The sequence below is a fragment of the Barbus barbus genome (assembly GCF_936440315.1).
Source record: "Barbus barbus genome assembly, chromosome: 43".
Classification (NCBI taxonomy): Eukaryota; Metazoa; Chordata; class Actinopteri; order Cypriniformes; family Cyprinidae; genus Barbus; species Barbus barbus.
The window spans coordinates 12,619,727-12,647,004 of NC_136721.1; the positions used below are offsets into that span (position 1 = coordinate 12,619,727).

The 27,278-nt window shown below is 41.4% G+C and overlaps 1 protein-coding gene across 1 annotated transcript in view; it reads left to right on the forward strand.

The window, feature by feature from the left end:
- The window catches only part of LOC306862838 (protein turtle homolog B-like), a gene marked incomplete at both ends in the record, with an annotated part of 123,348 nt that extends 96,820 nt beyond the window's left edge, over window positions 1-26,528 (forward strand). The window contains 8 exons of the mRNA XM_079405853.1: window positions 929-1,155; window positions 1,584-1,668; window positions 2,842-3,003; window positions 3,310-3,355; window positions 15,607-15,693; window positions 19,722-21,365; window positions 24,360-24,451; window positions 26,314-26,528. Coding sequence (XP_079261979.1) covers window positions 929-1,155; window positions 1,584-1,668; window positions 2,842-3,003; window positions 3,310-3,355; window positions 15,607-15,693; window positions 19,722-21,365; window positions 24,360-24,451; window positions 26,314-26,528 — 2,558 coding nt within the window. The remainder of the gene's footprint in view (window positions 1-928; window positions 1,156-1,583; window positions 1,669-2,841; window positions 3,004-3,309; window positions 3,356-15,606; window positions 15,694-19,721; window positions 21,366-24,359; window positions 24,452-26,313) is intronic.
- Between the last annotated feature and the right edge of the window lie 750 nt (window positions 26,529-27,278).

Consider the following 27,278-nt stretch of genomic DNA (forward strand, 5'->3'; position numbering starts at 1 on the left):
TAGTACTTTAGAATAAGCTCCAAATACATGATCTGGCTGATACTGATAAGCTGATAATTTTAATGGTATTGTCAACTTCTAAATGGATATTAGTATTACAAATACTATGAAATAGTATTCAAATATTATTTTGTCTAAATAAATGGGAAAGAATGCACCAAAAACTGAAAACTAGTCTTAAATTAAATGAACTTAAAATAAAATAACTCATTAAAATAACTTAAATTCTACAAGTGAATTTAGGCACCATAACTTTATATGTAAATGTTTATAATGTGTATATTTATTTTGAGATTTTGAGATTTTTTTTTATTTGAAATTTACATTTAAGGTTAAAATTATTAGTGTTTTTAGGATTGTTTTGAACTGAGCATTAGATACCCATAAATAATCAAGTGTCCAAAATTGGCATATAGTGATTAAAATAATAATAATAAATGATATGGTACTGTAATACTAGCAAATTTATCACTTATATAGCACTACAGTTCAGATGTTTGGGGTCAGCAAACATCTCAACTGTAGATTCAAATTTTTTTTTGTTAGATTTATACTATACTATTTATACTATAGAAATTAATACTTTTATTCAGCAAACATTAATCAAGTTAACCAAAAGTGAACATAGAACAGTACGTTTTTAGTATAACTGAGATACTATTATAGTTTTTTATTAAAATTGTAATAATTTTATTAATTTCAATTTTAGGTCAGGTTTTAGTAATTTTGTTGTGTTTTTGTTTTGTTTTGTTTTGTTTTTGTTTTTTGTAATTTTGAATATATATATATATATATATATATATATATATATATATATATATATTATATATATATATTAATTTTGAGTAAAAATTGTCCATAAAGGGCACAACTGTTTCTTGAGCATCAAATCAGCCTGTGATCCAGTGGTTTGCTTTGTTCCCTCTAGTATTTCCTATAAGTACCCCTGAACCACTGGTGCTGCTTACCCCACCACGGTGCCTCACAGCCAACCGGACACAGCATGGAGTCCTACTCACATGGATCCCTCCAGCCAATCACACATCGCCAATTGATCACTACATCATGGAGTTCCGTCTCGGGGAGGGGTGGGATGTTCTTGATGATGCAATCCCTGCTGGAGAGACAGAGCTATTGGCTAGAGACTTGGTTCAGGTATGCCTGTGATGACCATTTCAAAAGATTGACATAAGGCTTGTATTGACATTCCTGCTGTTGAAAAAGTGTTTGAGCGTAAACTATAAACTAAGGTTTTAATGCTGTAGCTCTAAAAGGATAATTCATCCAACAATAAATATTTCGTCGACATTTATTTTATTAAGTGTATATTTGGGGGAAAAAAGCAAAAAGGTGGGAAAATCTTCCTCAAGGTTTTACACTAATGAAAGATTAAGAAGATAACAATATCTCTATTTCTAATGTTTATTTTTGGATATTTGTCACATTTAGATGCAAATTTATTCAAATTACTTCACACTCCTTACAGCTTTCTAATCTACTGAAACTAAAGTTCAAAATGATTGAGTTTTCTAGTCATCTATTTAAAGGAAACATCCTGTACATGTGTCTGCATTGTTTTGCAGGAGGCCTGGTATGAGTTCAGAGTGACGGCGGTTATGGAGGGCCTTGTCAGTGAGCCCAGTAATGTAGTGGGAGTCTCTAGCACAGGTCAGTGCTCTGAGGATTTTTATAGTCCATGTGGGTTTTGAAAATGTACTGTGAGATTTACTGCACGTAATATCATGTTATACTGTGACATTTTTGTGTAGGCCCACACAAGCATTAATGGAGTGAGTCGATTCTGAAATAGTGATGGTCTGATGAGACTCTGCTGCCATCTGCTGGATTTAATATGAATCACACACAGTTTACCTGAATGAACATCTTTTTGGGGGGAATTAAAACATGCCCATTTTTAGAAATATTGGTGCATTATGCTCTTTTGTTTTAATATAAGTTTTTTTCTAAAAGTTCTATTTCAGTGACTGTATAATTAGTCTAGTTGTGTACAAATGTTTCAATGTCTCAAACCACAGAAAATTTAAATCAAAGAATAAATATTGTCCGAAGAAAGTATGTTAAATTTTGGAAGAAGACTTTGGACTTTGTGCAACAAGTCTCTCACAGTAATATTATGAAATATTATTACAAGTTAAAATAACTGCTCTATTTTAATATATTTCTGTGATGGCAAAGCTGAAGATGAAGACTGCAGCCATTATTTCAGCATCACATGATCCTTCAGAAATCATTCTAATATGCTGATTTCTTCTTATTATCAATCTTGAAAACAGTTGTGCTGCCTAATAACTTTGTAGAAACTGATGCTTTTTTTCAGGATTCTTGCATGAAAGTTCTAAAGAACGGTATTTATTTGAACTAGAATAGAATAGAATTTTTGTAACATATAAATGTAACATATATCAAATTTACTGTCACTTTCTTATCAGTTTAATGGTAACGGTAGTGTTAGGGTTTTTATTTTATTTTATTTTCAGTTTTATTGACAGTCCTTGTTCTGTTACCACTTTCCAGTGATTGACAGTCACCTCCGAATGATTGAATTTACTAAATAGATAGTTTATGCACTGCAGTCAGAATTCAATCACTACTTGGTCAAAATAAACACGGGGCTGCCATTCAGGCTTTGTTTTTATTTCTCAAAGCATCCCACAGTGATTTTGAATGGTGACTATTTCATTCTGTTTCAGTCTTTCAAATCTTCCCTCCTATTAACTAAATCATTCGGAATGAGCTGTGTGGTTTATTGTTGAAACAGCCCACACCAAGAATGAAAGCGCTTGTGTGTGTGCTGAAGGCGAGCTTGTTTGTATCTTTCAGACTACTTCCCGCTGCCTGAGGTGCCAGACGAGGGGCTGGCGCGGCCGGTGGTGGCAGGCATTGTGGCCACCATCTGTTTCCTGGCAGCAGCCGTCCTCTTCAGTACGTTAGCGGCCTGCTTCGTCAACAAACAGAGACGGCGTAAGCTCAAGCGGAGACGAGGTCAGTGGTGCCCTCGCGGTCAGAATGCCCTCTTCTTTCTCATGCAACCCCATGCCCTTCACATCTTACCCCACAGACTGTTCATTTTTTTGTCTAAGGAGTTCTGGAAAACACTGAGAATCTTTCCATTATGTTTAACATTCAAGACATTCGCACAGTTTTGCTCTCTTACAGTTTGAAGAGGTTTAACTAACAGACAGTTGCTACAATCACACAACAGATGATGCAGAACGCTTTCAGGATGCTTTTCGTCATGAGTTTTTTTATGCGTGTCTGAAATCTCTAATCTGGTTTTCTCTTTAACAGATCCCCCTCTGTCTATAACACACTGCAGAAAGAGCGTGGAGACTCCGTAAGTAATGTCTTTTAAGAACTTCCCCCTTCTCCCCTCGCACCTCAGTTTATTCAGACAGATAGTGGAGTGTGCTTCATAAATCAAGGCATCCGACAGGCACGCCCTCTCATTTAAAGATCCTATTAGAAGAGCCATTAATTACTGCTCAGTGATAGGCCGGTGATGTAGTGTGTTCATGGACTGGACGGTCTAAATTAATTTCATCAAAGAGCAGTTTCTTCATTTTTTCATTAGTCTGGGTTTCTAAATAGTTATCTTGTGTGTTTGCCTTGATTTGCACTTTAGATCAATGGCTCTCAACCTTTTAGACTCCAAGGTCCCCTATTGTCCACAACAATATTTAGAGGCTCCCTAGCCTTAGTTTTATTTTCAGGTCTCAGTTTCTGTAACTAAAATAATTACTGTATAATTAGAATTAAAATATATATGTATGTACAGTCAGGTCCATAAATATTGGGACATCGACACAATTCTAACATTTTTGGCTCTCTACACCACCACAATGGATTTCAAATGAAGCGAACAAGATGTGCTTTAACTGCAGACTGTCAGCTTTAATTTGAGGGTATTTACATCCAAATCAGGTGAACGGTGTAGGAATTACAACAGTTTGCATATGTGCCTCCCACTTGTTAAGGGACCAAAAGTAATGGGACAATTGGCTTCTCAGCTGTTCCATGGCCAGGTGTGTGTTATTCCCTCATTATCCCAATTACAATGAGCAGATAAAAGGTCCAGAGTTCATTTCAAGTGTGCTATTTGCATTTGGAATCTGTTGCTGTCAACTGTCAAGATGAGATCCAAAGAGCTGTCCCTATCAGTGAAGCAAGCCATCATTAGGCTGAAAAAAAAAAACAAACCCATCAGAGAGATAGCAAAAACATTAGGCGTGGCCAAAACAACTGTTTGGAACATTCTTAAAAAGAAGAACGCACCGGTGAGCTCAACAACACCAAAAGACCCGGAAGACCACGGAAAACAACTGTGGTGGATGACCGAAGAATTCTTTCCCTGTTGAAGAAAACGCCCTTCACAACAGTTGGCCAGATCAAGAACTCTCTCCAGGAGGTAGGTGTATGTGTGTCAAAGTCAACAATCAAGAGAAGACTTCACCAGAGTGAATACAGAGGGTTCACCACAAGATGTAAACCATTGGTGAGCCTCAAAAACAGGAAGGCCCGATTAGAGTTTGCCAAACGACATCTAAAAAAGCCTTCACAGTTCTGGAACAACATCCTATGGACAGATGAGACCAAGATCAACTTGTACCAGAGTGATGGGAAGAGAAGAGTATGGAGAAGGAAAGGAACTGCTCATGATCCTAAGCATACCACCTCATCAGTGAAGCATGGTGGTGGTAGTGTCATGGTGTGGGCATGTATGGCTGCTAGTGGAACTGGTTCTCTTGTATTTATTGATGATGTGACTGCTGACAAAAGCAGCAGGATGAATTCTGAAGTGTTTCGGGCAATATTATCTGCTCATATTCAGCCAAATACTTCAGAACTCACTGGACGGCGCTTCACAGTGCAGATGGACAATGACCCAAAGCATACTGCAAAAGCAACCAAAGAGTTTTTAAAGGGTAAGAAGTGGACTGTTATGCAATGGCCAAGTCAATCACCTGACCTGAATCCTATCTATCTATCTATCTATCTATCTATCTATCTATCTATCTATCTATCTATCTATCTATCTATCTATCTATCTATCTATCTATCTATCTATCTATCTATCTATCTATCTGCCACTTTATTAATTACCAAATGAGAGCTGAATTCAAAACTGCATCCCTTGTTGGTGAATTACAGCATTTATTAACAGTGATGGGTGTAATGCATTACAAGTAACACATTATGTAATCAGATTACTTTTTTATGTAACTAGTAAAGTAACACATTACTTTTTAATTTAGAAGGAAATATCTGAGTTACTTTTTCAAATAAGTAATGCCAGTTACTTTGTTTCCCATGTATTGACTGACATGTTGAGAGAAATCGGGAGTAAGTGCAGAGGCGTTGTGTGTGCTGTGTGTAAACATGATGTTACTGTAGTTCTAGACTAAATGTGAACGTGGATTTACTCATCTCACCTGCACAAAAACAGATTCAGTATTCCTCCAAATGTATAAAAACAGTTAAATGCAAACTCAGAATATTATACAAACCAATAATTAAATATATTAAATAAAAATATATAATTTATGTATTTAATCCCATTTTATTAACCAGTATCTTTGCTACTTCGATGTTCCAATTCAACCTTACTAAGCAAAAATGAGACATTAGTGTTTAATTTTTGTTATTTCAGAATAGTGTTGAACTTACTTCTCCAGTGTCATATTCTTCATGGAATTTGTTTGAGCTGCGCCCTCTACTGTACTGACGTAAATTTACATTTCTTTCAGCCTGAGGCATATTCATTTCACTTTTGGTGTGAAGGGGCTTTTACATATGTAAAATAACTTTTTATATTAAAAACAAACAAGCAAGCCCTGCCCTGATTTAAAAAGTAACTCAAAAGTAACGTAACACATTACTTTCCATAAAATAACGTAATTAGTTACTTTTTTAGGGAGTTAAGGTCATTGCACACTGAGACCGACATTTTTGCACGTTAAAAAATAAATACAACCTCACTTTGTATCAATCATGTTTACACACTGCCTCCGAAACTTTCGTCCGTCATTAAAAAATTTGGATCAGGTTTGATTTTCTGCATTTTTGCATCCGTAGCAAGCATTTTCATAGGAAAGGATGACAGATATGAAAAAAAATTAAAATAAGATACGCATATGAAAATTTCAGAGTCAGTGTGTAAGGACCTTAACGCAATATTGTTGTAATAGATTACTTTTAAAAGTAACTTTTCCCAACACTGTTTATTAATGGTATTTGAAGTTTATTCCTATTTGTTCTGCCACTGAACTTGTGTGTTTTGGCTGTTAACTAGCAATTTAAGTTATTGTAGGAAAAAAATGTATTCATGTATTCCTCCTTGATAAATTGACTGTGGTTTCGGCCTGCTGTCTATGAATGTTTATGGTTTTGATGACTCTTTCTACCCTAGCAAAGAAAGTATTGTATGTTTAGGGTCAGGCTCAGCCTCATAGTAATTGGTTTCTGCACAGACACTGATTTAAAGTGACCTGCTGCTTCTGAGTTCCCATGGCAACAATCAGACACTGAAAAGAGAGTGTAAAACATGCTTGTACAGTACAAGCACTGTAAATGATATGCAACAACTGTGATTTAAAGTGCAGTCGTGTTAAAAGTGATTTTGTTTGCTATAATCCAAACACACAGAATATCTGCAGTCACTGCAGTTCACCCAAAATTTGTTCTTGTGTCTCAAAACTGATAGATACTGTATGTACAATTTTTCAGTGAATATTAACTTAAAACTGCTTATAAGCACATGAATATTTAAAGCATTGAGTCTTTTATGATTAGTAGTTTTTTCCCTGAACATTAAGCAGTAAATCATAACTTACCATTAAAAGCAGTGCTAATCGCCTTTCAAAATTACTAGTGTGACAAGTAGCTTAACCCAATGTCAAAACCGTTTTTTAAAAAGACGATAATCCAGAGTTAATGTAGTATGAAAAGCCCAGATGACAGATTTTTTTTGGGGTGAACTGTAATGAGTTTGGGTGATAACAACAATATTTGTGGGTTCTCTAGCATGGTAAATGTGCATGCTGTGTTGTCTCTGCTTCAAAGAATGCCTGTTACAATGCGTTCATATTTTTATTTTGCATTTACCATGGTATACTAACACACTACTGAAGAACAGGGAGGGTATTTTACTTTATTTCTCCAGTATACCACTGCAACAATCTCGACTTGCCTTAACTTACATTTTACACTAACTCTGTTGTTTATCTTTCTTCCCAGTGCTAATAACAGTGGACATCGGTGACTGGGATTTTCATATTTACACATTCAATAGTAATTATTCATATTATTTCTTCATAATCTAATATTTAAAGTATTATCCTATCACAGTATTGCATACTGCTTTAATGAAGCAAAAAGAAGCTAATTTACTTGCATCCTCTGATGTCCTCTAATGCTTCAGAAACCCAAATGATGAAATTTAAGCGACTAGAGAACATGTAACAGTGCTTCTCTATAATAATATTTTTAGACTAGTGATGTCTCATATTACATTTATATTACTTGATCCTCCTACATGCATCTTTCAGTAATCTTAAACTAAGTGGGTTAACTATGGTATAATGTCAGTCATAAACTTCATAGTCGTGACATTTAAAAACATGCTGCTATTGCAGTTCACTTTATTTCATGATATGCTGGGATATGGTATCTCTTTTGGTTGTGCTGTAGTATTGAATTGAGTATTTTAGCTAGTTATGTAACTGCTTTCATCTGCAGTATTGTTATGCAGTGTTTCCCCTGCAGTTATCATAAAATGTCTTCAATGTTTTAATTGTAATATTAAATCCCCTTTACTCCCCCCCCCAAAACAAAATATTCCCTAGGGTAAACACTGTTATGGCATCAATTTTTCACAAAATATACTTTGAGCAATTGTAGTTCTTTTTACATACACTGTTAAAAATGTTCCTGTATTTTCACAGTAAGTTACTGGCAGCACGGTTGCCAGCAAGTTACTGTATTTTGTTTTTACAGCAATGTACTGTAATGCAACTTTAGAGCATGTAGAACAATGTACTGTATAACTACAAAACAGTATTGTACTGTATTTTTACAGTACTTTGTCATTTTGTTTCTACTATAATTTGCAATTATTGTTGTATTTGTAATATATAGGTAATATGTAAAAAACAAGTAAGATGAAATTATTATTGTGTAGCTGGAAAAGTACTTACATATAGTTAGTAAAATTGTGATACTACTATAATTCAGAATAACATTACAAATCAAAAGACAATCCAAACATATTTACAAAAGTATTTTTATTAAAACATTTCAAAACATTTCAGTATGGTGCATCAACAATTTACAGTTATGAAAGAATTTTAAGTGTGCAAGAATATAAATGAAATAAACACATGCATCTTGAGGGCTGGATTTGGAATCAATGTCCTAAGAGAGAACTTGATTTATCTTAAATTTATCTTAAAATTAGCAAAAACAATAACAAGTTTCTCATAACTGTCATCCCTAAATGCAGGGCATGGTGGTGGCAAACAGGCCACTGACACTCACTGTGAAGTCCTCCATTTAAACATAATTTTGGACTGAATTAAGCTGTTGACATGCAGGGTGAAGATATTCTTATTGACCTGAATAAGATATTCTACATAAAAAGATGCTTACATATAGTCCACAAGAGAAAATAATAGTTCAATTTATAAAAATGACCCATTCAAAAGTTTACATACGCTTGATTCTTAATACTGTGCTGTTACCTGAATGGTCCACAGCTGTGTTTTTTAATTTAGTGATAGTTGTTCATGAATCTCTTGTTTGTCCTGAACAGTTAAACTGCCTGCTTTTCTACAGAAAAATCCTTCATATCCCATAAATTCTTTGGTTTTCCAGCATTTTTGTGTATTTGAACCCTTTCCAACAATGACTGTAAAATTTTGAGATCCTTCTTTTCACACCGAGGACAATTGAGGGACTCATATGCAACTATTACAGAAGGTTCAAATGCTCACTGATGCTCCAGAAGGAAAAACCATGCATCAAGAACCGTCTCAGGTTACTTATGTAACCATGGTTCCCTGAAGGGAACGAGACGCTGCGTCGAAACGCATATGGGAACGCCTTCAGCCTGACCAGGCTCTGAATATGATGTGTAATCAGTCAAACAAGGGCGAGGCGTCACGGGCGGGGTGACGTCACGACCAGGAAGCATATAAGCACGTGCGGCGGAGCCGGCTTCAGCTTCAAGTCATGAAGCAAGCGCTGGCAGGGATGCCGGAAGTGTGGCAACGCGACGCAGCGTCTCGTTCCCTTCAGGGAACCATGGTTACATACGTAACCTGAGACGTTCCCTTCCAGGAACTTCGAGCTGCGTCGAAACGCATATGGGAACGAGATACCAACGCCGCCAGACTGACAAGTCCCTGCCTGGTGTCAGGACGAAAGGACAGAGGAGCCGGGAGTGGCTCGGATGTCGAGGTCATAGAACCTAACGAAAGTCAGGGGCGTGGACCACCCAGCTGCGTTGCAGATGTCCTGCATGGAACACCTGCCCAGAAGGCCTTGGAGGCCGCCACACCTCGGGTTGAGTGCGCTCTGACTCCCACCGGCGGGGGGAGCTCAGAGGCCTCGTATGCCAAAGCCATGGCACCCACAATCCACCTACTAAGAGGAGGGCTTCGTAGCAGGAAGACCCCTCTTAGGCGGACCATAGCACACGGGCAGCTGGTCCGACTTTCTCCACAGGGAGAACCTGTGGATGTATGCGTCTAGTGCTCGCACTGGACACATACGGTTGTGCTTCTCCTGGTCTGGCTCCCCGAAGGGAGGAGGACAGAAGGCCTGCAGTACGACCGGCTGTGGAATGACCGATGGGACCTTCGGAACATACCCCACGCGGGGGTAGAGGAATACTTTCGCCGAACCGGGCGCAAAGTGAATAGAGGCCGTAGTCAGGGCCTGAAGGTCACTCACCCTCCTCAGAGAGGTGATAGCCAATAAGAAAACGGTCTTGATAGTGAGGAGTCTCTCAGTTATCTCCTGAATGGGCTCGAAAGGTGCATTGCACAGAGCCTCCAGAACCACAGCCAGATCCCACGTAGGGACGAGATCGTACCGGAGGCCTCAGCCTCAGCGCACCGCGGAGGAAACGTGTAACCAGGGGGTGTCTACCCACTGACTGGCCACCGGTAAGGGCGTGGTATGACGAAATAGCTGCCACGTAGACCTTAACAGTGTAATGGGTTACCCCTGCGGAGAAACGGGCCTGCAGGAACTCCAGTACTGCACCAACGGGGCAGTTGACTGGGTCGAGCTGGCGGTCCCCGCACCAAGAAGTGAAGAGCCTCCACTTCAAGGCGTACAGTTTCCTCGTAGAGGGAGCTCTGGATTGGAGGATGGTCTCGACAACCTCGGTTGACAGACCGGAAGCTATGAGCTGTGCCCCCTCAGGGGTCACACCAACAGCTTCCATCACTCCGGGCGAGGGTGCACCTCGGTGCCCCCGGCCTGTGAGAGGAGGTCCCTCCTGACGGGCACTTCCCACGGAGTGCCGTCGAGGAGAGATATCAGGTCCGAGAACCATACTCGGCCCGGCCAGAATGATGCTACTAACAGTAGACTGATCTCGTCCCGGCGCACTCTCGCCAGAACTCCAGGGAGCAGAGCGATCGGGGGGAAGGCGTACAGACGGAGCCTCGGCCACGTCTGTACCATAGCGTCCAGTCCCAGAGGAGCTGGAGGGGTCAGCGAGAACCAGAGAGGACATTGTGCTGACTCTTGAGTCGCAAAGAGGTCCACCTGGGCCTGGCCGAAAATACCCCAAATCTGCTTCACCACCTCGGGGTGAAGCCTCCATTCCCCGGGCCTCAGCCCCTGCCTCGACAGGATGTCTGCTCCCACATTGAGATGCCCAGGTATGTGCATAGCTCTCAGAGATAAGAGCTTGCCCTGGGACCACACAAGGATCTGGTGTGCCAGCTTGTATAAGGGGCGCGACCGCAGACCTCCTTGGTGGTTGATGTAAGAGACCACTGCCGTGCTGTCGGTGCGCACCAGCACGTGGTGATCTCTCAGGTCTGGGAGGAAGTGCTTGAGTGCACGGAACACCGCTAACATCTCTAGCCGATTGATATGCCACGTCAGGTGGCAACCTCTCCACAGACCGCGGGCAGGGTGGCCACTCATGACCGCACCCCAACCGGTGAGGGAAGCGTCCGTCGCTAGCGAGACGCGGCGACAAGGAGCTCCCAACACCGGGCCCTGGGACAAGAACCAAGGATTCCTCCACATGTCGAAGGCACGGACACAACGGCGTGACACTTTGACAGCGCGGAGTGAGTTTCCCCTCAGGGAGACCCCCTTGGTCTTGAGCCACCACTGTAGGGGTCTCATGTACAGCAGGCCAGAAGGTATCACGCTGGACGCAGCTGCCATGAGCCCCAGCAGTCTCTGAAACTGCTTGACAGTGAGTGACTGGCCTTCTCGCACTCTCCTGACTGTAGTAAGGATCGACTCGATCCGAGCAGGGGACAATCGTGCCTGCATCGTGGTCGAATCCCACACCACGCCTAGATAAGTGATTCTCAGAACCGGAGAAAGCACACTTTTCTTGGCGTTCAGTCTCAACCCCAGTTCTTTCATGTGGGCGAGAACGACATCTCGATGCCGAACCGCCAACCGCTCTGATTGAGCGAGGATCAACCAATCGTCGATATAATTGAGTATGCGGATACCCTGAAGCCGCAACGGGGCCAGTGCCGCATCCACACACTTGGTGAAAGTGCGGGGTGAAAGTGCTAGGCCGAAGGGAAGAACCCGATATTGGTACGCTTTGCCCCCAAAGGCGAACCTCAGGAACTTCCTGTGAGAAGGAAGGATGGAAACATGGAAATATGCGTCTTTGAGATCTATCGTGACAAACCAGTCCTCGGACCTGATTTGAGTCACGACCTGCTTGATAGTAAGCATCCTGAACTTCAGCTTTCTGACTGAGCGGTTCAGTAGACGCAGATCCAGTATGGGCCTCAGCCCTCCATCCTTCTTCGGAACAATGAAGTACCGGCTGTAGAAACCGGACTGGGTCTCGTGACGAGGAACCAACTCGATGGCTTCCTTCCTCAGCAGAGTACCAACTTCCTGTTCCAAAACCAGAGCCAGCCCGGGGCGGACCGCAGTCATAACAACCCCGCAGAACGGCGGGGGTGGCCCGCCGAACTGAATACGATAGCCTCTCGCTACGGTCTGCAGGACCCAAGGAGACACATTCGGCAGCCGCTGCCAGGCTGTCAAATGCTCTACTAAGGGAATCAGTCTCTCGAGACTGACCTCTGGTGCAGCCAGACCGCTGTCTCGAAGCAGCGCACCGGAATGAGACGCGTAATCTGGCGGCTGAGGTGAGTTTCTCGGCTCCGCGCTGCCGGGCGGACAAACCTGAGAAATATACTCGCTGGGACCGGCTGTGCCCTGGAACAGCGGCAGGGTCAGCAGACAAGTCCCTGGAGGGCACCGAGGGGAAGTGGTCACCGAGTGCCGCGGTGCAAGCCACTCCACCCCAGTAGGGGTCGCCCTCCGCGGTCCTGGGGCTCGCCCGTCAGGACCTTTTGCGCGAGGAGCTGGTATGCGGAGGAGGCTGCGCCCGCCCAGCAGCCACCTGAGTTTAGAGAGCGCATACCCTCTGCCCACCAAAGATGTTGTAAGCAGAGCAGGAGCCTTCAAAGGCGATGGCGTAGAGGGAGACAGATAGCTCGCAAGCGTCTGTTCAACCCGCGGCATCGCCGCATACCCGCGCTCATTCAGTTCCCGCGGGAATGAATGGCCGGGACAAAAAGATTTCACCCGCGATCTCGACACCTCGGTGAGGAGATCGGGGAAAACGGAAGGCTCCTGTGTAGAAGTAGCTCTCTGGGGCGAGAGAGGCGGCGAAACCTCGTCAACGCTCGTCACATCAACCTCCTCGGAGGACGCAGCGTCAAGCCCTCGTCTCGGGGGAAGAGACCGCTTCCGAACCGAGAGACGGGGCGCCAGATCAGGTGCGGGAGGAGATAGGGACATGCCCGTCTCACACTCGCCAGCCAGATCAACCTTTTTCTCTTTTTTTTTCTCTCCGCAAGCCCCGCGAGCGCAGCCGCCGCTCTGCCTTTTTTTTCTCTGATTTAAAGGCAGAAGCGGGACCGGCTTTATTCATTTTATGCTTGTGCAAACACTGCAGCTTACAAAGCTTTCATAGTTATATCATATTGGGGTGACAGAGGCGGCGAAACCTCGTGAACGCTTGTCACATCAACCTCCTCAGAGGAAGAGAGACGAAGCATTGAGCCCTCGTCTCGGGGGAAGAGACAGCTTCCACACCGAGAGACGGGGCGCCAGATCTGGCTGATACGGGAGGAGATAGGGACATGCCCGTCTCACACTCGCCAGCCAGATCAGCCTGCGAGCCCCACGATTGCAGCCGCCGCTCTGCCTCGGCAGCAGCGGGACCGGCACCGCGTGGGGAGCTCGCGAAGGCTCCCTTCTCGAAGAGACCCCTCCGGGTGCGGAGACCGATTTTGCGTGCTCCGCACCCAGGCAGATCACGCGCAAATCGTGTGTGTCCTCGCTCGTGATATAGTGAGGGCAAGGATGCACACACGACTCAAAACATGGTCTGAAAGCTTCACCCCTGAGCTTGCCCTTGGCTTTGGCATGATACTGAATGCTTTCCACTTAAAACTAGGACAAACAACAGTAAATAAGACTGACACACACAGAGCGCTTCGCTGAATGACAAAAAGCTGAAGCCGGCTCCGCCGCACGTGCTTATATGCTTCCTGGTCGTGACGTCACCCCGCCCGTGACGCCTCGCCCTTGTTTGACTGATTACACATCATATTCAGAGCCTGGTCACGCTGAAGGCGTTCCCATATGCGTTTCGACGCAGCTCGAAGTTCCTGGAAGGGAACGGGGGGAATTTGGAGATCAATGTAAATTTTACTTATTTTGTCTTCTGTGAAACATGTAAGTACAGTATCTTCTGCAGCCTCTGAAGGGCAGTACTAAATGAAAAAAAAAAAAAAAAAAAAAGACATTTAGGTAAAATAAGAAAAATGAACATCTTCATTCTGTTCAAAAGATTTCACCTTTTTAGTTTTCAAGTTTTATAAATTCTCTTAATGGATCGTTTTTCCTTCTGGAGCATCAGTGAGCATTTGAACCTTCTGTAATAGCTGCGAGTCCGTCAGTTGTCTTCAGTGTGAAAAGATGAATCTCAAAATCATTGTTGGAAAGGGTTCAAATACACAAAAATGCTGGAAAACCAAAGAATCTGTGGGAGCTGAAGGATTTTTCTGAAGAACAGCAGGCAGTTTAACTGTTCAGGACAAACAAGGGACACAATTCCAACAAGCATCAACTCTAGTTTTGGTCTAAATGAACCATAATCTAATTCACTAGATGTGAAAATGTCGGGAGAGCAGCGAGTGAAAGAGCGCACAAGTTAACTCACGGAGTTTCGACTACAGCTTTGAGGGAGGAGATTATAACCTTCACGGCTAAACAGTTTCATTCCACACTAAAAACCATGTAAACTATATAATAAAAACATGATAATCAAATTAATTTACCGAACTTGCATAAATCCTCCATTCTGCGTTTCTCTCCGGTCAGCAGCAGCTGTGTTGTCTGTGATGTGACGTCAGGTGGTGCGCTATTTACAGCAGTCCTGTATTATTGCCCCGTGTATTACAGTCAGGCTTCAGCAAGGTTACAGCAACGCTAAAATATACTGTAAAATATTCCTGCCAAGTCAAAATTACCCAGAATGCAATATAAATTACAGTATTTTACTGTATTGTATAAATGTGGTATTGTACTGTAGGTTTTTACAGTACTGTGCTGCTAAATCTACAGCGATTTCTAACAGTGTAGGCTTGTGCTTGACAAAATTTTACAGTGGAGGCAAAAGTTTGATGTCACTGAAAATGTGGTATTCATTGTGAAGGAAGGAAGGAAGTTAGTTTTAGGATTTTGAACATATAAAATGAAGAAATGTTAATAATGTCAAATGAATGAGAAATGCTTAACATTCTGTACTATTTCAATAAATAAGCTAATTTGTGTAATAATCAACATAGTTTCCACTGAAGCACAAGATGTTATTTGGAACATCAAATCATGCTGGAAAACAAACTCCACAAGTTTGTGTAAAAAAAAAAATCTAAATTGGGAATATAATTATTTCAAAACTGCAGACCGAAGCATTTAGTCTCAGATCTTTGCACTCCACTGTATATCAGCTGCTTTTGTCAGGAACCTCAAATAAACCTCTGAATGTCTACTAATATATCAAAACAAGGATGCTGCATGGATCCAAGCATCCCTGCATGCATAGGCCCTGAAATGAGTGAAAGATGATAAACTGTGTCATTTAATAAATGAACAATCCAGTGCCCTCGATCATTATCCTTTCTTATGTCCTCAAACTCTCCCTTCCTCTTTCCTTCAATTCTATCTCTCCATGTCACTGTTTTTTTTTTTCTCCTGCTATGTTGTTTGTATGGAAAGCAGCCTCGTTAATTGCCAACATGACCCCTCCCCTCCCCATCCTTCCCATCTCTATTGTGTTTCCTGCCGCAGGAGTCCTCTTACCCCTCTACCTGGCATAGAACCCTACTGGGAAGGCCAGGAAAGGAGCAGCTACAGGCCTCCGCCCTCCAGTCCTCTGTGAGTGCCTGCACCTTGTTCAGCAGTGTGCACTGCCTTATGTTGCATGCGCCCCATGTGCGCTGCTGGGCACGGTTGTTTTGGCAGGCTGTGAACCCATGCGCTATACACACAGGGGACCCGAAGCTTAAGACTTTGTCACATTTTGGCATCCAGCCAACTCACATATTTACACTTAGGGCCGTGAAATTAAAGGCGCTTTCTGGGTTATTTTCAACTTAATTTGTATTTTAGTGTGTGTGAATGTTTGTATAAAGAAACATTTACATTAATACACTTATAATAGAAGCAGGAAAGTGTGCCAGAGGGTTTCACATCAGAAATGTAAAGCTTGTATTATTTTTAAACACCTACAAGAGTGTAAGTAAATGTTTTTTTGTTTGAAGTTATCATCTTTATTTTAAGATGGCAATTATTCTCATAGTGGAGCAACTGGTTATGTATTACAAAAATAATTCTTCTGATTGGTTAAATAAAATAGAAGTATAAGGATCGTTACATGAAAAAAAACTGTATTATCACACTGCTCTCTGTCTGTCTGTCTGTCTCTCTATAAAAATATGTGAACCCATTAGAATTGGTTGGTTTTCTGCATTAATTGGACATAAAATGGCAAACACAGTGTGCTTAAGCTAACAACACACACACTAAGCACATTATTATTGTCAATACTTTTGACTTTGATGAAGATCAGATAACATTCTATGACCAAGTAATGAAGAAAACCAACTGATTCCAAAGGTTTCACATACTTTTTCTGACCACTTTATTATATCCAACTTTGATCACATGAAATTCATATGAAATTATATATACTACTGTGTATAGCGAATCTCTATTGCCTCCTTTTTAATTTCCTCACAAAATACAAATTATCACATTAATTTTGTACATTCATTTTGAAAATAAAAGAAGAAAATAGTTTAATATCATATCGTAGGCCTACATACTACATAAACCTGTTTGCCTACTAGGAAGTGTATTTACCTTTATAAATTAAGGGACTCAGAATTGTTTGTGAGACTGAGGGCGTTCCAAACTTGCAGTCCATAGACTTTAAGTTGTGAATAACCTGGTGTGCACCTTTAATTTGATTAAAGCCTTAGTTTATTTCCATGTGTCCTGCAGAGGGCGACATAGGACCTTTAATTTGATTATGAGGCAGTGCATTAAGTGCTGTGGAATCCTCCTCACAGAACCGGGTCAAGTTAGTCATGAAGGCTTTTCCTAATGCTTGCTTTATATGAAATTAAGCAAGCAACCAGACTTTAAATCAAATTTATCCCTTTACTGAAATTTAAAAATATATATATTTCACACACAGTCATCTCTGAATCAATTTTAATACAGCTCCCCAAACTCTCATCAAGTCACCCATTACATGACTAGACCTTTGCTGTAAGATGAAGGTGTGGATGTGAGTTTTGATTCTCTTGTGATGCAGTCACTTCTTCATTTAGTTAAGCCACCCAAGTTTACTCTTAGTTCTTCTCTCACTCTTGATGGGTCTCTCTGGGTGATCTGTTACTTTTTCTCTCTGTCTGCCAAATATTTTTTCCTCCACAGGTCCATGTTTTTAGTAGTAGCCTATCTATCTATCTATCTATCTATCTATCTATCTATCTATCTATCTATCTATCTATCTATCTATCTAATAACATTCATGATAAATTAATCATTCTAATTATATATATATATATATATATCATAGCTTCAGTTTTGTAATAATATTAAAATATTTTAGTTGCTGTATTCTACATAATGCATTGCATGTGAAATGTTGTGCTTCCACACATTTACAGTAGTTTAAATAACACTGCACAAATTGCCAAGGGGTGGCTTTCACTCTCTTTCATGTGTCTTAACTACCCCCATAATGTTTGTTTCAGATTTTTCCCTCCCAAGCACCTGAACCACTGCCTGTATGTCACCAACACACCCTTGCACACCAGAGGTTAACGTGCAGCAGCTAGTGTTCTTGCGTTCAGATTACTTTTTGTTGTTATTTATTGTTTTGTTAGTGGATTTATCTTATATAAATAGTAAACATTGCACAATTCTGGTATTTTGTGAAGCTTATGCACTTTGTGTTGTTACTTGTAAGCACTTTTACAGTGAATGGTAACAGTAGATCGAGCTTTTAATGAGATATTCTGTGCCAAAAACTGTATTAACTGTGGTATTAGTGTATATTGCCAGACAATCATTCTTAAATGCTCAACTTGATTAGTCCAGGAAGATTTTGAATTTTGTGACCTAAAAAGCAACACCATGTTTGCATGAATTTTCCATGTGCCGTAGAATCTGTTTGAAGATTGTATTATAAAGTTGTAGGAGAAATTAGAATGGAAAGCCAAGTAAAGCCAGAAAAGGTTTATTTTGGTGGGCTCTATAAGGTCTGATGCCATCTTCCTGTCAGCAATCCTGAGGGCATTATCTTTCATCACAACATTTAGCAGGACAACGACTTGACATGATCAGCTGATAAGGATAATTGCAACTAAAACACACTGAATCTTTGATGTTTTATCAATGTTTTTATCCAAAACATGTTTACTCTTGCAAAATGAAAGCACAGCCTTGTTGACTAGTGAGCCAATATCCGATCCAACCTGTCTGTGTGTTTAGTTTTCTTTTCATTCTCTTAACAGACGTGTTGTGTATTATGCCTCTAAACATTTGTGAGAACAATTGTGGGAAGTTTCTTTGGTGGGGGCTTTCTTTTGCTAAAGAGTGTGTATTGTGTGTTCCCTCTGCTTGGCTGGGGAAAAGCCTCCTTTATGGTGCACTGTATTGTTGCTTGGAGCAGGCATAACGTCATTGCATCTGAATGGTGGTCATCAATAGGCAGTTGCCATGGAAACCAAGCTCAGTCACCGCAGCCATTACAAGTGAAAGTGCATGGTGTAATGATTCAGCAAAAACAAAGCTTCAGCCATTACATGTATATTTGTTACTGAATAAAGTATTATGGGTCCAACATTTCCTGATTTTCTCTCTTCTTTTCTGGACTATGCTTGTTATTTCTTGTTGTTTGGTCACATAAATACTCTCAGCTGAATGTCTTGGACAATGTCACCATTTATGATTAACGAGGACTAATGTTTTTGGATTTGTGATGTCTACCACACACACACACACACTAAACACATTTCTTGAGAAAACAATACTGTTAAAACTGAATTAGCTGTGACATTCAAAAAGTGGTGACTGGAGAGTATAAGGCCTTAACAAGGATGAGTTATGACAAGATATATCCAGAAAAAAACTGTGAAAATTACAACCAGCAATCAAACTCATTGTAATCATATGTAGTCATCTCTATTAGGTTTCAGGGTGCTACTTTATAGGGCCTTAAATAATCGTGTAATTATTCTCTAGTCCTGTGTCCTAGATATTTCAAACTGATTTGAAGATAACTGATTTGATTTTAATATGTAAAGTAGCATAAAGATGTCAAAAAGATAAACTGGCAAATAATCTATATCATAGGTTAAGTTTAGCTAACGTGATTATGGCTTTAAAGTAAACAAACCACTTCAGCAATCATTCTGGTGTATGCTAAAAGAGCATGTTGCACTGAAAGGACAACTGGTTATCTTAAGAGATTTTTCAAATATATGTCAGAAAAGTTTCAGAAAACAGTTCATTTACTTACTAACAATGATAGCAATCATTTCAAGTAAATAAGCAAGTTTCAGCTGCTGACGTGAATATGCACTGTTAGATTTCCTAGCTTACGTCATGCTCACCTTAGCTGTCACTTTGAGAGGTGTGGGTGTAGGATACCTTGAAATACTTTGGGTGCGAGACTGTCAAAGAATCTTTCACAGTGCGTGTTGGTATGTTGGTGGTTTATTATAAGTATATTTGAATCACAGGTATCATCAAATAAGAGCATAAAGATGAGTGATAAACAACATCAGATTTATAACCAGTTGTCTAAGATATAGTTTTACCTGAAACTACAATTACCATGACGTAATTCATTATTAATTCTTATTTCTTTTTCTTTCCCGCTTTTATAGATCATCTTCTGGAAAGGTTAGTCCAGAAAGTGTCCGCTCCATAGGACCTCCTTCAGAGTCCTCCGAGGATGGTTTACGAGCTAAGAAGTTTCCTCAAAGTCCTGCCAAGGAGAAGGAGCTGTCTTTATACAAGAAGACCAAGAGAGCAATAATTAGCAAGAAATATAGCGTCTCTAAGCACGAGGCAGAGGCTACCACACCAATTGAATTGATCAGTCGTGGCCCAGATGGGCGCTTTGTCATGGAATCTACGGATGTGGAAACTCCAGTTAAGGCAAGGCGCATCGAGGGCTTCCCCTTCGTGGAGGAGTCTGACCTGTACCCTGAATTTCGACAGTCAGATGAGGAGAATGATGATCCGGGGCCCATGCCGCCTATGATGGCTACCCTCAGACCCCATCAGATCTCGCCCATTTCTTCTAGCCAGGAGTCTTACTTGCAGCCCCCAGCCTACAGTCCCCGCTTCCAGAGGCCCATGGAAGGCATGACTATCATGGAAACCAGTCGACTCCAGGCTACAGGGCAGATTCGTGGTGCTCCTCACTTCCGAGCCTTTTCCCATGGCCAGTTCTACAGCTACTTGGGAGGTCCAGGGGAACCTGAGCCTCCGCCTCCCTTCTACATGCCAGACACCAGCCCTCTCAGCTCAGTAATGTCTTCTCCTCCTTACCACCTGGAGGGACCTTTCGGTCATCCCACCATCCCGGAGGAAATCGGTGAGGGAGATATTCAGCATTATGCAGTCTCTGGCTACACCCTTCCCTTGGCTCACCCCTCCACCTCGCGCTCTCCAGACATCTGGCAGCGACCCGATTTTACCTTTGCTACAATTGAGCGTCCTCACTTTATTTTTCCACCCCCACACCCTTTGCATCTTCATCCAGAACCTCCCCTTCCTCCCCCTCTTGTTCTTCCTCCAAGTGCCCTCCAGCCCTCCACCCTTCAAGTATCTCCGTACCCTGGTATCCTGCAGCTGGAGGCCCCAAAGATCCGCCCAGGCAAGTCTCCCAGCAAGGTCAAGCCTCAGGGCCTTCCAGCCAAGCGTTTACCTATGCAAGAGGCACAGAGTCTAGGGCAGCTAAGACACACAAGCCACGGTATGGGTGTACCGGTATTGCCTTACCCTGACCCGGTGTCTCACATGGTTGGCCCAAGCTCGTTCGGAAGCCTGGATACGCGATGGTACGAGCTTACACCCAGGCTTAGCCCAAGGCAGCCCCGCAGGATGGAACCCAGCATGGTAGTTCTCCAACCATCCCGCCTCTCACCTCTAACTCAGAGCCCTATTAGCTCTCACGAAGGCTCACCGGAGATTGTAGTGCGCCCCAGGCCCCGTCCCAGTGTCATCCAGCCCCCGATCCCTCCTGAGATGTCTGAGATCACCCTTCAACCTCCTTCTTCAGCTAGTTTCTCTAGAAGGTCCTCCCCCTCCTCCTCTCCTGCTCAAGGCCAAGGCAGCCGAAGGGCAAGTCCCAGCTACCGATCCCACATGGCATTTGCCACCTCAGCAGCAAGCTATCCGTCACAGTCCCCTTCACCTCCTCTAGAAAGCAGCAACATTTTCGGGCAGATGCCAACCCAGAGGAGGACTGAGGAGGAGATCCTTCCATCAGAACCCTCTCCACCCCAGTTATCAGCTTCAGGGTAGGTGCACTAGGCCTGCAGAATGTGGATTGATCAACCATGTACCATCTGGCCAAAGTGTAACATCTAGGACCCTTCAGGGGTCTTCTCAGTGCAGAAATAACCACACTTTTGATTTTAGTCTAAAGCTACAGTTTGCTCACATGGGCAAAATTATGTTTGCTGCTTGCCTTAAGCTGGTTTTAGTAATGTTAGAACTCATGCTTTCATAGATACACTACACCAAATGCCTCGCATAATTCAAAACCATGCAAAGCCATTTTCTACATAGACAAGTTGTGCTATAGTGCTATGCCACTGATTCTGCTTTTCATGTCAGACATCCAATTTCATTCATAAGGTCTGTGAAGCACTTTAAAGCACTTGTCTTCAATCAAAAGCGAGCGACTTTAACCAAATGTGGTTGTGGGGTAACAGATTCCAAGTCAAGATGAATTATTTGCTTCACAGACGTGGTGACAGACCTTTTAGGGCTACGTGTCTGGAGAAGTTACATTTTAAGTTGATTTAAAATGCAATAACGAAGCCCCTAAAAAGCCTGGAATCAGAGGTACACCACCACAGGATCTCAGCCTTTCCATCCACCGTCATGCTTTACCCTGCCTTTCACCCAACAGGAGGAACCCCACATGTGCAATAAAATTGACCAATCCCAGTCCAAATGAAGCCCACCGTTTTGACTAACTCCAGGCTTTTTAGGATGACTCTCAGAATGTATGATGTGGAGGCTGAGGTTGGTGTGTCCGGCACAACAGGGACAGGGCTCTTCTCCTGTTCCAAAGTAACCTGACCGCATGATTGCCTTTTCCACACTCCCCCCTCTCTCCTGCCTCCTGTCACCCAGGTTACCCCAGCTCTGACTGCCAGGGGGAGGCTTGTTGGGCGAATCGTGTTGCAGGGACTGTCTGCTCTCATTTTTTGCAATGTCGCCATCATCTTAAATAGGGCATTTGGTCATTTTTGATGACTCCTCGAGTCTTACTTGCTTTGTTTTTGATTGATCTCAGCTATCTGGGCAGCGTTGTTGTGACCAGGTCCTCTACACCGCAATAGGTAAGGGTTGGATCCATGTCTGAAAGGGGGGGGCAGCAGGTGGGGCTTTTATTCACCTCGTCCTTTAAAGGGGAATACAAGTCTTTGGGTCTTGCTTTCCTTTCGTTTATTACCAAGTTTACAGATTTTTTTTTTTTTATATTTATTTTCAGATAGCCACATTTTTTAGTTCTGCAGTCTTGAATCCTATATGCATTCTGCTCTTAGTATGCATATGTACGTTTCCCAGTTATTGATTAGGAAACCCAGCACATTTCATTTAATCAACACAACCTCATGCTTGAGACGCAATAAAAATAAAATATGTCAAGAACCGAGCTTTAATATTGATTTTATGAGAATCCGCCATTTAGAAAGTCCTCACGTTTTGATTCATTGTAACCTTCCCGGTAAACTTGCTATTTATAAAATAAATGTGCTTTTAAATGAAGGTTTATATATTAAATGACAACACAAACACTACTTGCAGTGGCTGGGAATTTGAACTCAACCTGAATCAAGGTGACCATTTGTTAGGGATCGTCTCAAGCAGGAGTTGCATGTTTTACTCCATTTTAGGTAGGTGCTTTTTATTACTTGAAACCAATTAGAGTGTTTTAAAAACCATGAGCCTTGTACAGACACCGTGTATGATAAAATGCTACATTTTTTGTATAATCATTGTTGATCTAATGTACATGCAGTGTATGCATAAAACTGCACTTGTTTGGACTGCAGAACACATTTCACAATCATGCGAAGCAAGTTTTCTTCCAAAACAGTTCCTGCGCTTCCTTTACAATGGGGAAAGCACTATTGGCATCAGAAAATGCTCCTTTTTAAGTTGTTGCTTTCACCCAATGAAGTGCTTTTCCAGAGTATTCCCCTTTAAAGTTCTGTTCCATGTGCAAATTGCCATGCATGCCATTGCTAAATATTGCTCTTCAGTTGAAAAACCAACAAATATCTGATTAAATTCTTGTTACATTTGTTGTCCAAGTGCTTTGTTTTATTTTTCATTATGTGACTGTTCCCAAGTAGCCATTTTCCCCTCCCGCCATCTCTCCCCCTGTCAGCATGGTGAAGCCCATTGTAGACAGTATTCATGTCTATGAGCACATTTCTGACAATGCTTTGTCGCTGAGCTGTGATTTTCCCCTCTACTAATGGCCTTTAATTTCTCTCGGCAGCCTCAGCAGAAGGATGGCCCCTCTATAATGCTATTCTGTTATTTTATTGTGCCTCATGCGAGCTGTGTGTGTGTGTGTGTTTGTGTGTGTGTGTGTGTGTGTGTGTGTGTGTGTGTGTGCGAGCGTGCGAGTGTGTGGGGCAGAGTATGCGGGCTGCCGGTTGAATTGCCTCCATACTGTATTTGGATGGGAAGACTGTACATACAAACTTAAATGTCTGAGAATGGATTGATAAAGTTTTTATAAATAAATGTTTCCATAAGTAACATTTTAAAGTACATTACCTTTACAGTATTATTCTAATATGTATTTAAGTATGCTCATCCATTATAATTACCCCAATCTATGTCATGATTTCTCAAAATTTCTCTTTAAACAGATACATAATGTTGCCATATTGAGGTATTGTATACATTTTAAAGCAAAATTCTTATTTTTTTCTGTTTAATTGTTGATTTGATCTCTAATTACTGAAAAACCTGCAGTTATAAATAAAGTTTTTCAGGAATTCCTCTCCGAAAATTACAAGTATACCTCTCTTTCCACTCAAATAAATGTTTTGCATCATGCTAAACTGGACCATGCCTGGTTAAGATCATTTGAGTGTAAGAGATTCATGGGTAATCTGAGTTGCCTGTAGGCCTGTACTAGCAACAGTAACTTAAGCAAAGTGCCATGTGGTCACTACTATGACCAGTTTAACATACATGGCGAGCCACCGCACTACCCTTCCCCTGTGTGATGGCTTTGCCTGTCTTTGCTTCCTGCACAGAAAACGTCGAGGTGCACCAAGTGGCTCTGCAGGGTCTGAGAGGATAGAAGCACTGAGATATCAACGAGTGAAAAAAACCAGACGAAAGACAGGTGAGAAGCAACTCACAAGCTACTTTAGTTCATAAACTATACGCCTGTTGTACAAAATATTAAGGTCCATTTTCTCATAAACATACTGTAAGCTCTGTTCCAAAACCTAGTGAGTTGTTTTGTTGTATACTACCTTCTGTAGAAGCACGCTAACTGAAATGGAACATTGTAAGTGACTGAGTTGGGTCGCTTTGGAGCAGCATTGTCAGTAACATATGCCTTAAAATGCTGTCTATGTGCATTTTTATTAAGTCAACATATTTATTATGTGTGAGCATCATATATTAAGGGAAAAGGGTCATTGTCCTCAGAAGTCAGTTATGCATTTTATTTTTGTAGGGCACTGAGGTGTGAGAAGGTGGTGTTGAGATAGACTCTTCATAACAATGGTTCTCCACATTGAAGTGCTCTCTGTGCTTCCTTTAACACTATAAAAACCTTTCCTTGAATACAAGTGGTCACTGGCACTGTACTGATAACGATCTGTGCTGTATACTGCTTTTTAACAAAATTATCCACTTTTATTTACATTTATCCTGACTCATGATAGTTTATGCTATACTTTATGCTCACATTATAACATTTCATTATGTGTAGTGTGTCAAAGAAATACCACAAAGACTTTATACTTGGCAATTTTTTCTAATTATCTAAAAATGTTGAAGTTTTTTGTTTCTTTTTTTTAATGCAGTGGTTTTCAACTGGTTTCAACCTAGATTTTCCATTGTTATCAAGTAGCAGTCCTTAACACAGCAATACCATTGTTTTGCTTATGAATTTTTTTATATGTATATATAAAATGTATTTGATTGTTTATTGATAAAATGTTTATCGTAAAATAATGTAATGTGATCTATATTTTCTTTAACCTTCATAGTTAGGGTTAGATACACAACATTTTACCAAGTTATAGATGAAATTCAAATATAAATATATATATATATATATATATATATATATATACACACAGTGGTGGTCAAAATTGTTAGAACACCTGACAGATCTGAAAATATTTACCTTTTTTGCCTCCAAAACATGATTTCATTTCATAATGTTAGTTAAACATAGATAGTTGCTCTGAGCACAACAAATATCAGATGAAGTGAGTCGTACTGTTTTCATCCACTTTTAACTTTATTATTTGGTATGTCCACCTTTTGCAGCAATTACAGCAGCAACACTAATAAAACTTCAACACTAATGGTATGCCTTCTGCAACTCAAGACAAAGGCTTTCCGTTGAATGTACAATAGATCTGTCCAGTTTATTTTCCAACTCGCCCCTAATTTGCTCAATGGGGTTGAGGTCCGGACTTTGAGGGGGCCAGTCGATCATTTTCAATGTTCCAGCAGATTCCTTCCGTCACAGGTAGTTCCAGCAATAGTTCATTTTATGGGTATTGTAATGGTGTTTGGTGATGAGTTTTTGGCTCAAGGTCTGCATTTAAAGTCACACCAGAGGAGTTCAGCTGGGATTAGGACTTTGCTTTCTGCAGACCAGTCAAGTTCTTCCACACTGACTCAATCAATCATGTCTTTGTGAACCTTGCCTTATACACAGAGGCACTGTCATGTTAGACTAGAAAAGGGTTCTGTCCAAACTGTTACTATAAAATTAGAAGCACACAATTCCCTAGAATATCATTATATGCTTAAACATTAAGATTTGTACTCATGGAAATTACTAAAGTATTCAAACCTGTTCATTAGAAGGGGGTGACCCAATGCTTTTGGCAATATAGTGTATATAAGGCACTCGGAGAGATCTGAAATTCTTTGCTACTGGTTGGTTTCTTTAGCACCTCTTGCCTTACTTTTAGCACACCTGTCCTCGTGTGCTCATCAGTCTTTCTGTCTGTACAGGTGTGCCCCCCTCTCAGACCCAGCAGCCCCACACCTCTCAGGTCCTCCAGCCAGAAGAAGCTCTCTACCTCCGCAAGAAGAAGAAAAAGTTGACTCGCCAGGACCCGTACGCCCGTTTCTCCGCTCTGCTGTACCGCCGCCCGCCCCGAGAAGACCAGAAAGCCATTTTGGCTAGTATGGACACAGCAGACCCAGACCACGCCATTCTCCTCTGAAGTCCCAGAGTTTACAGGCCACACTCTCCTCAAACTCTGAGCTCCTTCCACCTTTGCTCAGCCAGCCAACGTCTTCACGTCCACACCTGCCTCCAATGGTTTACTCCTCTTCTCTTTTCCGTTACACTCAATGTATCACAAGAAAATGCTTGTGCTCCAAGGTTTTGCTCTAGTCCATTTACCTCAAATTTGGAAGGATCTGTCATCTTGAGCAGATTAAAAAGAATATCTTATATGCCTCAATTTATCTTTGGGATTTAGTGACTCTTATCAGATGGTGCGTCAGATAAGAGCACAGCTGTCAAGCCTCTGTTTCATTCTGCCAACAGCCTCAACCATATCTAGCAGATCACAGGGTTTTCACAGGTATACCTCAAACACACCACAATCTCAGTGCTGCTATACTGACAAACACAGTAGACGTTAACAATCCAAACATTTGTTTATATTTTCAAATATGACATTCCATATTAGCAAACCATCCATGAAAAGTGCAATGTACACTACCATTCAAAAGTTTGAGGTCAGTATGATTTTCAAGTGTTTTTGAAAGTAATCTCTTATGCTTACCAAGACTGCATTTATTTAATAAAAAATACAGTAAAAACAAAAATATTATTTAGTTTTTATTTTAGTATATTTTATTATGCAATTTATTCCTGCAATTGCAAAGCTGAATTTTCAGCAGCCATTGCTGGAGTCTTTAGTGTCACATGATCTTTCAGAAATCATTTTAGTATGTTGATTTGG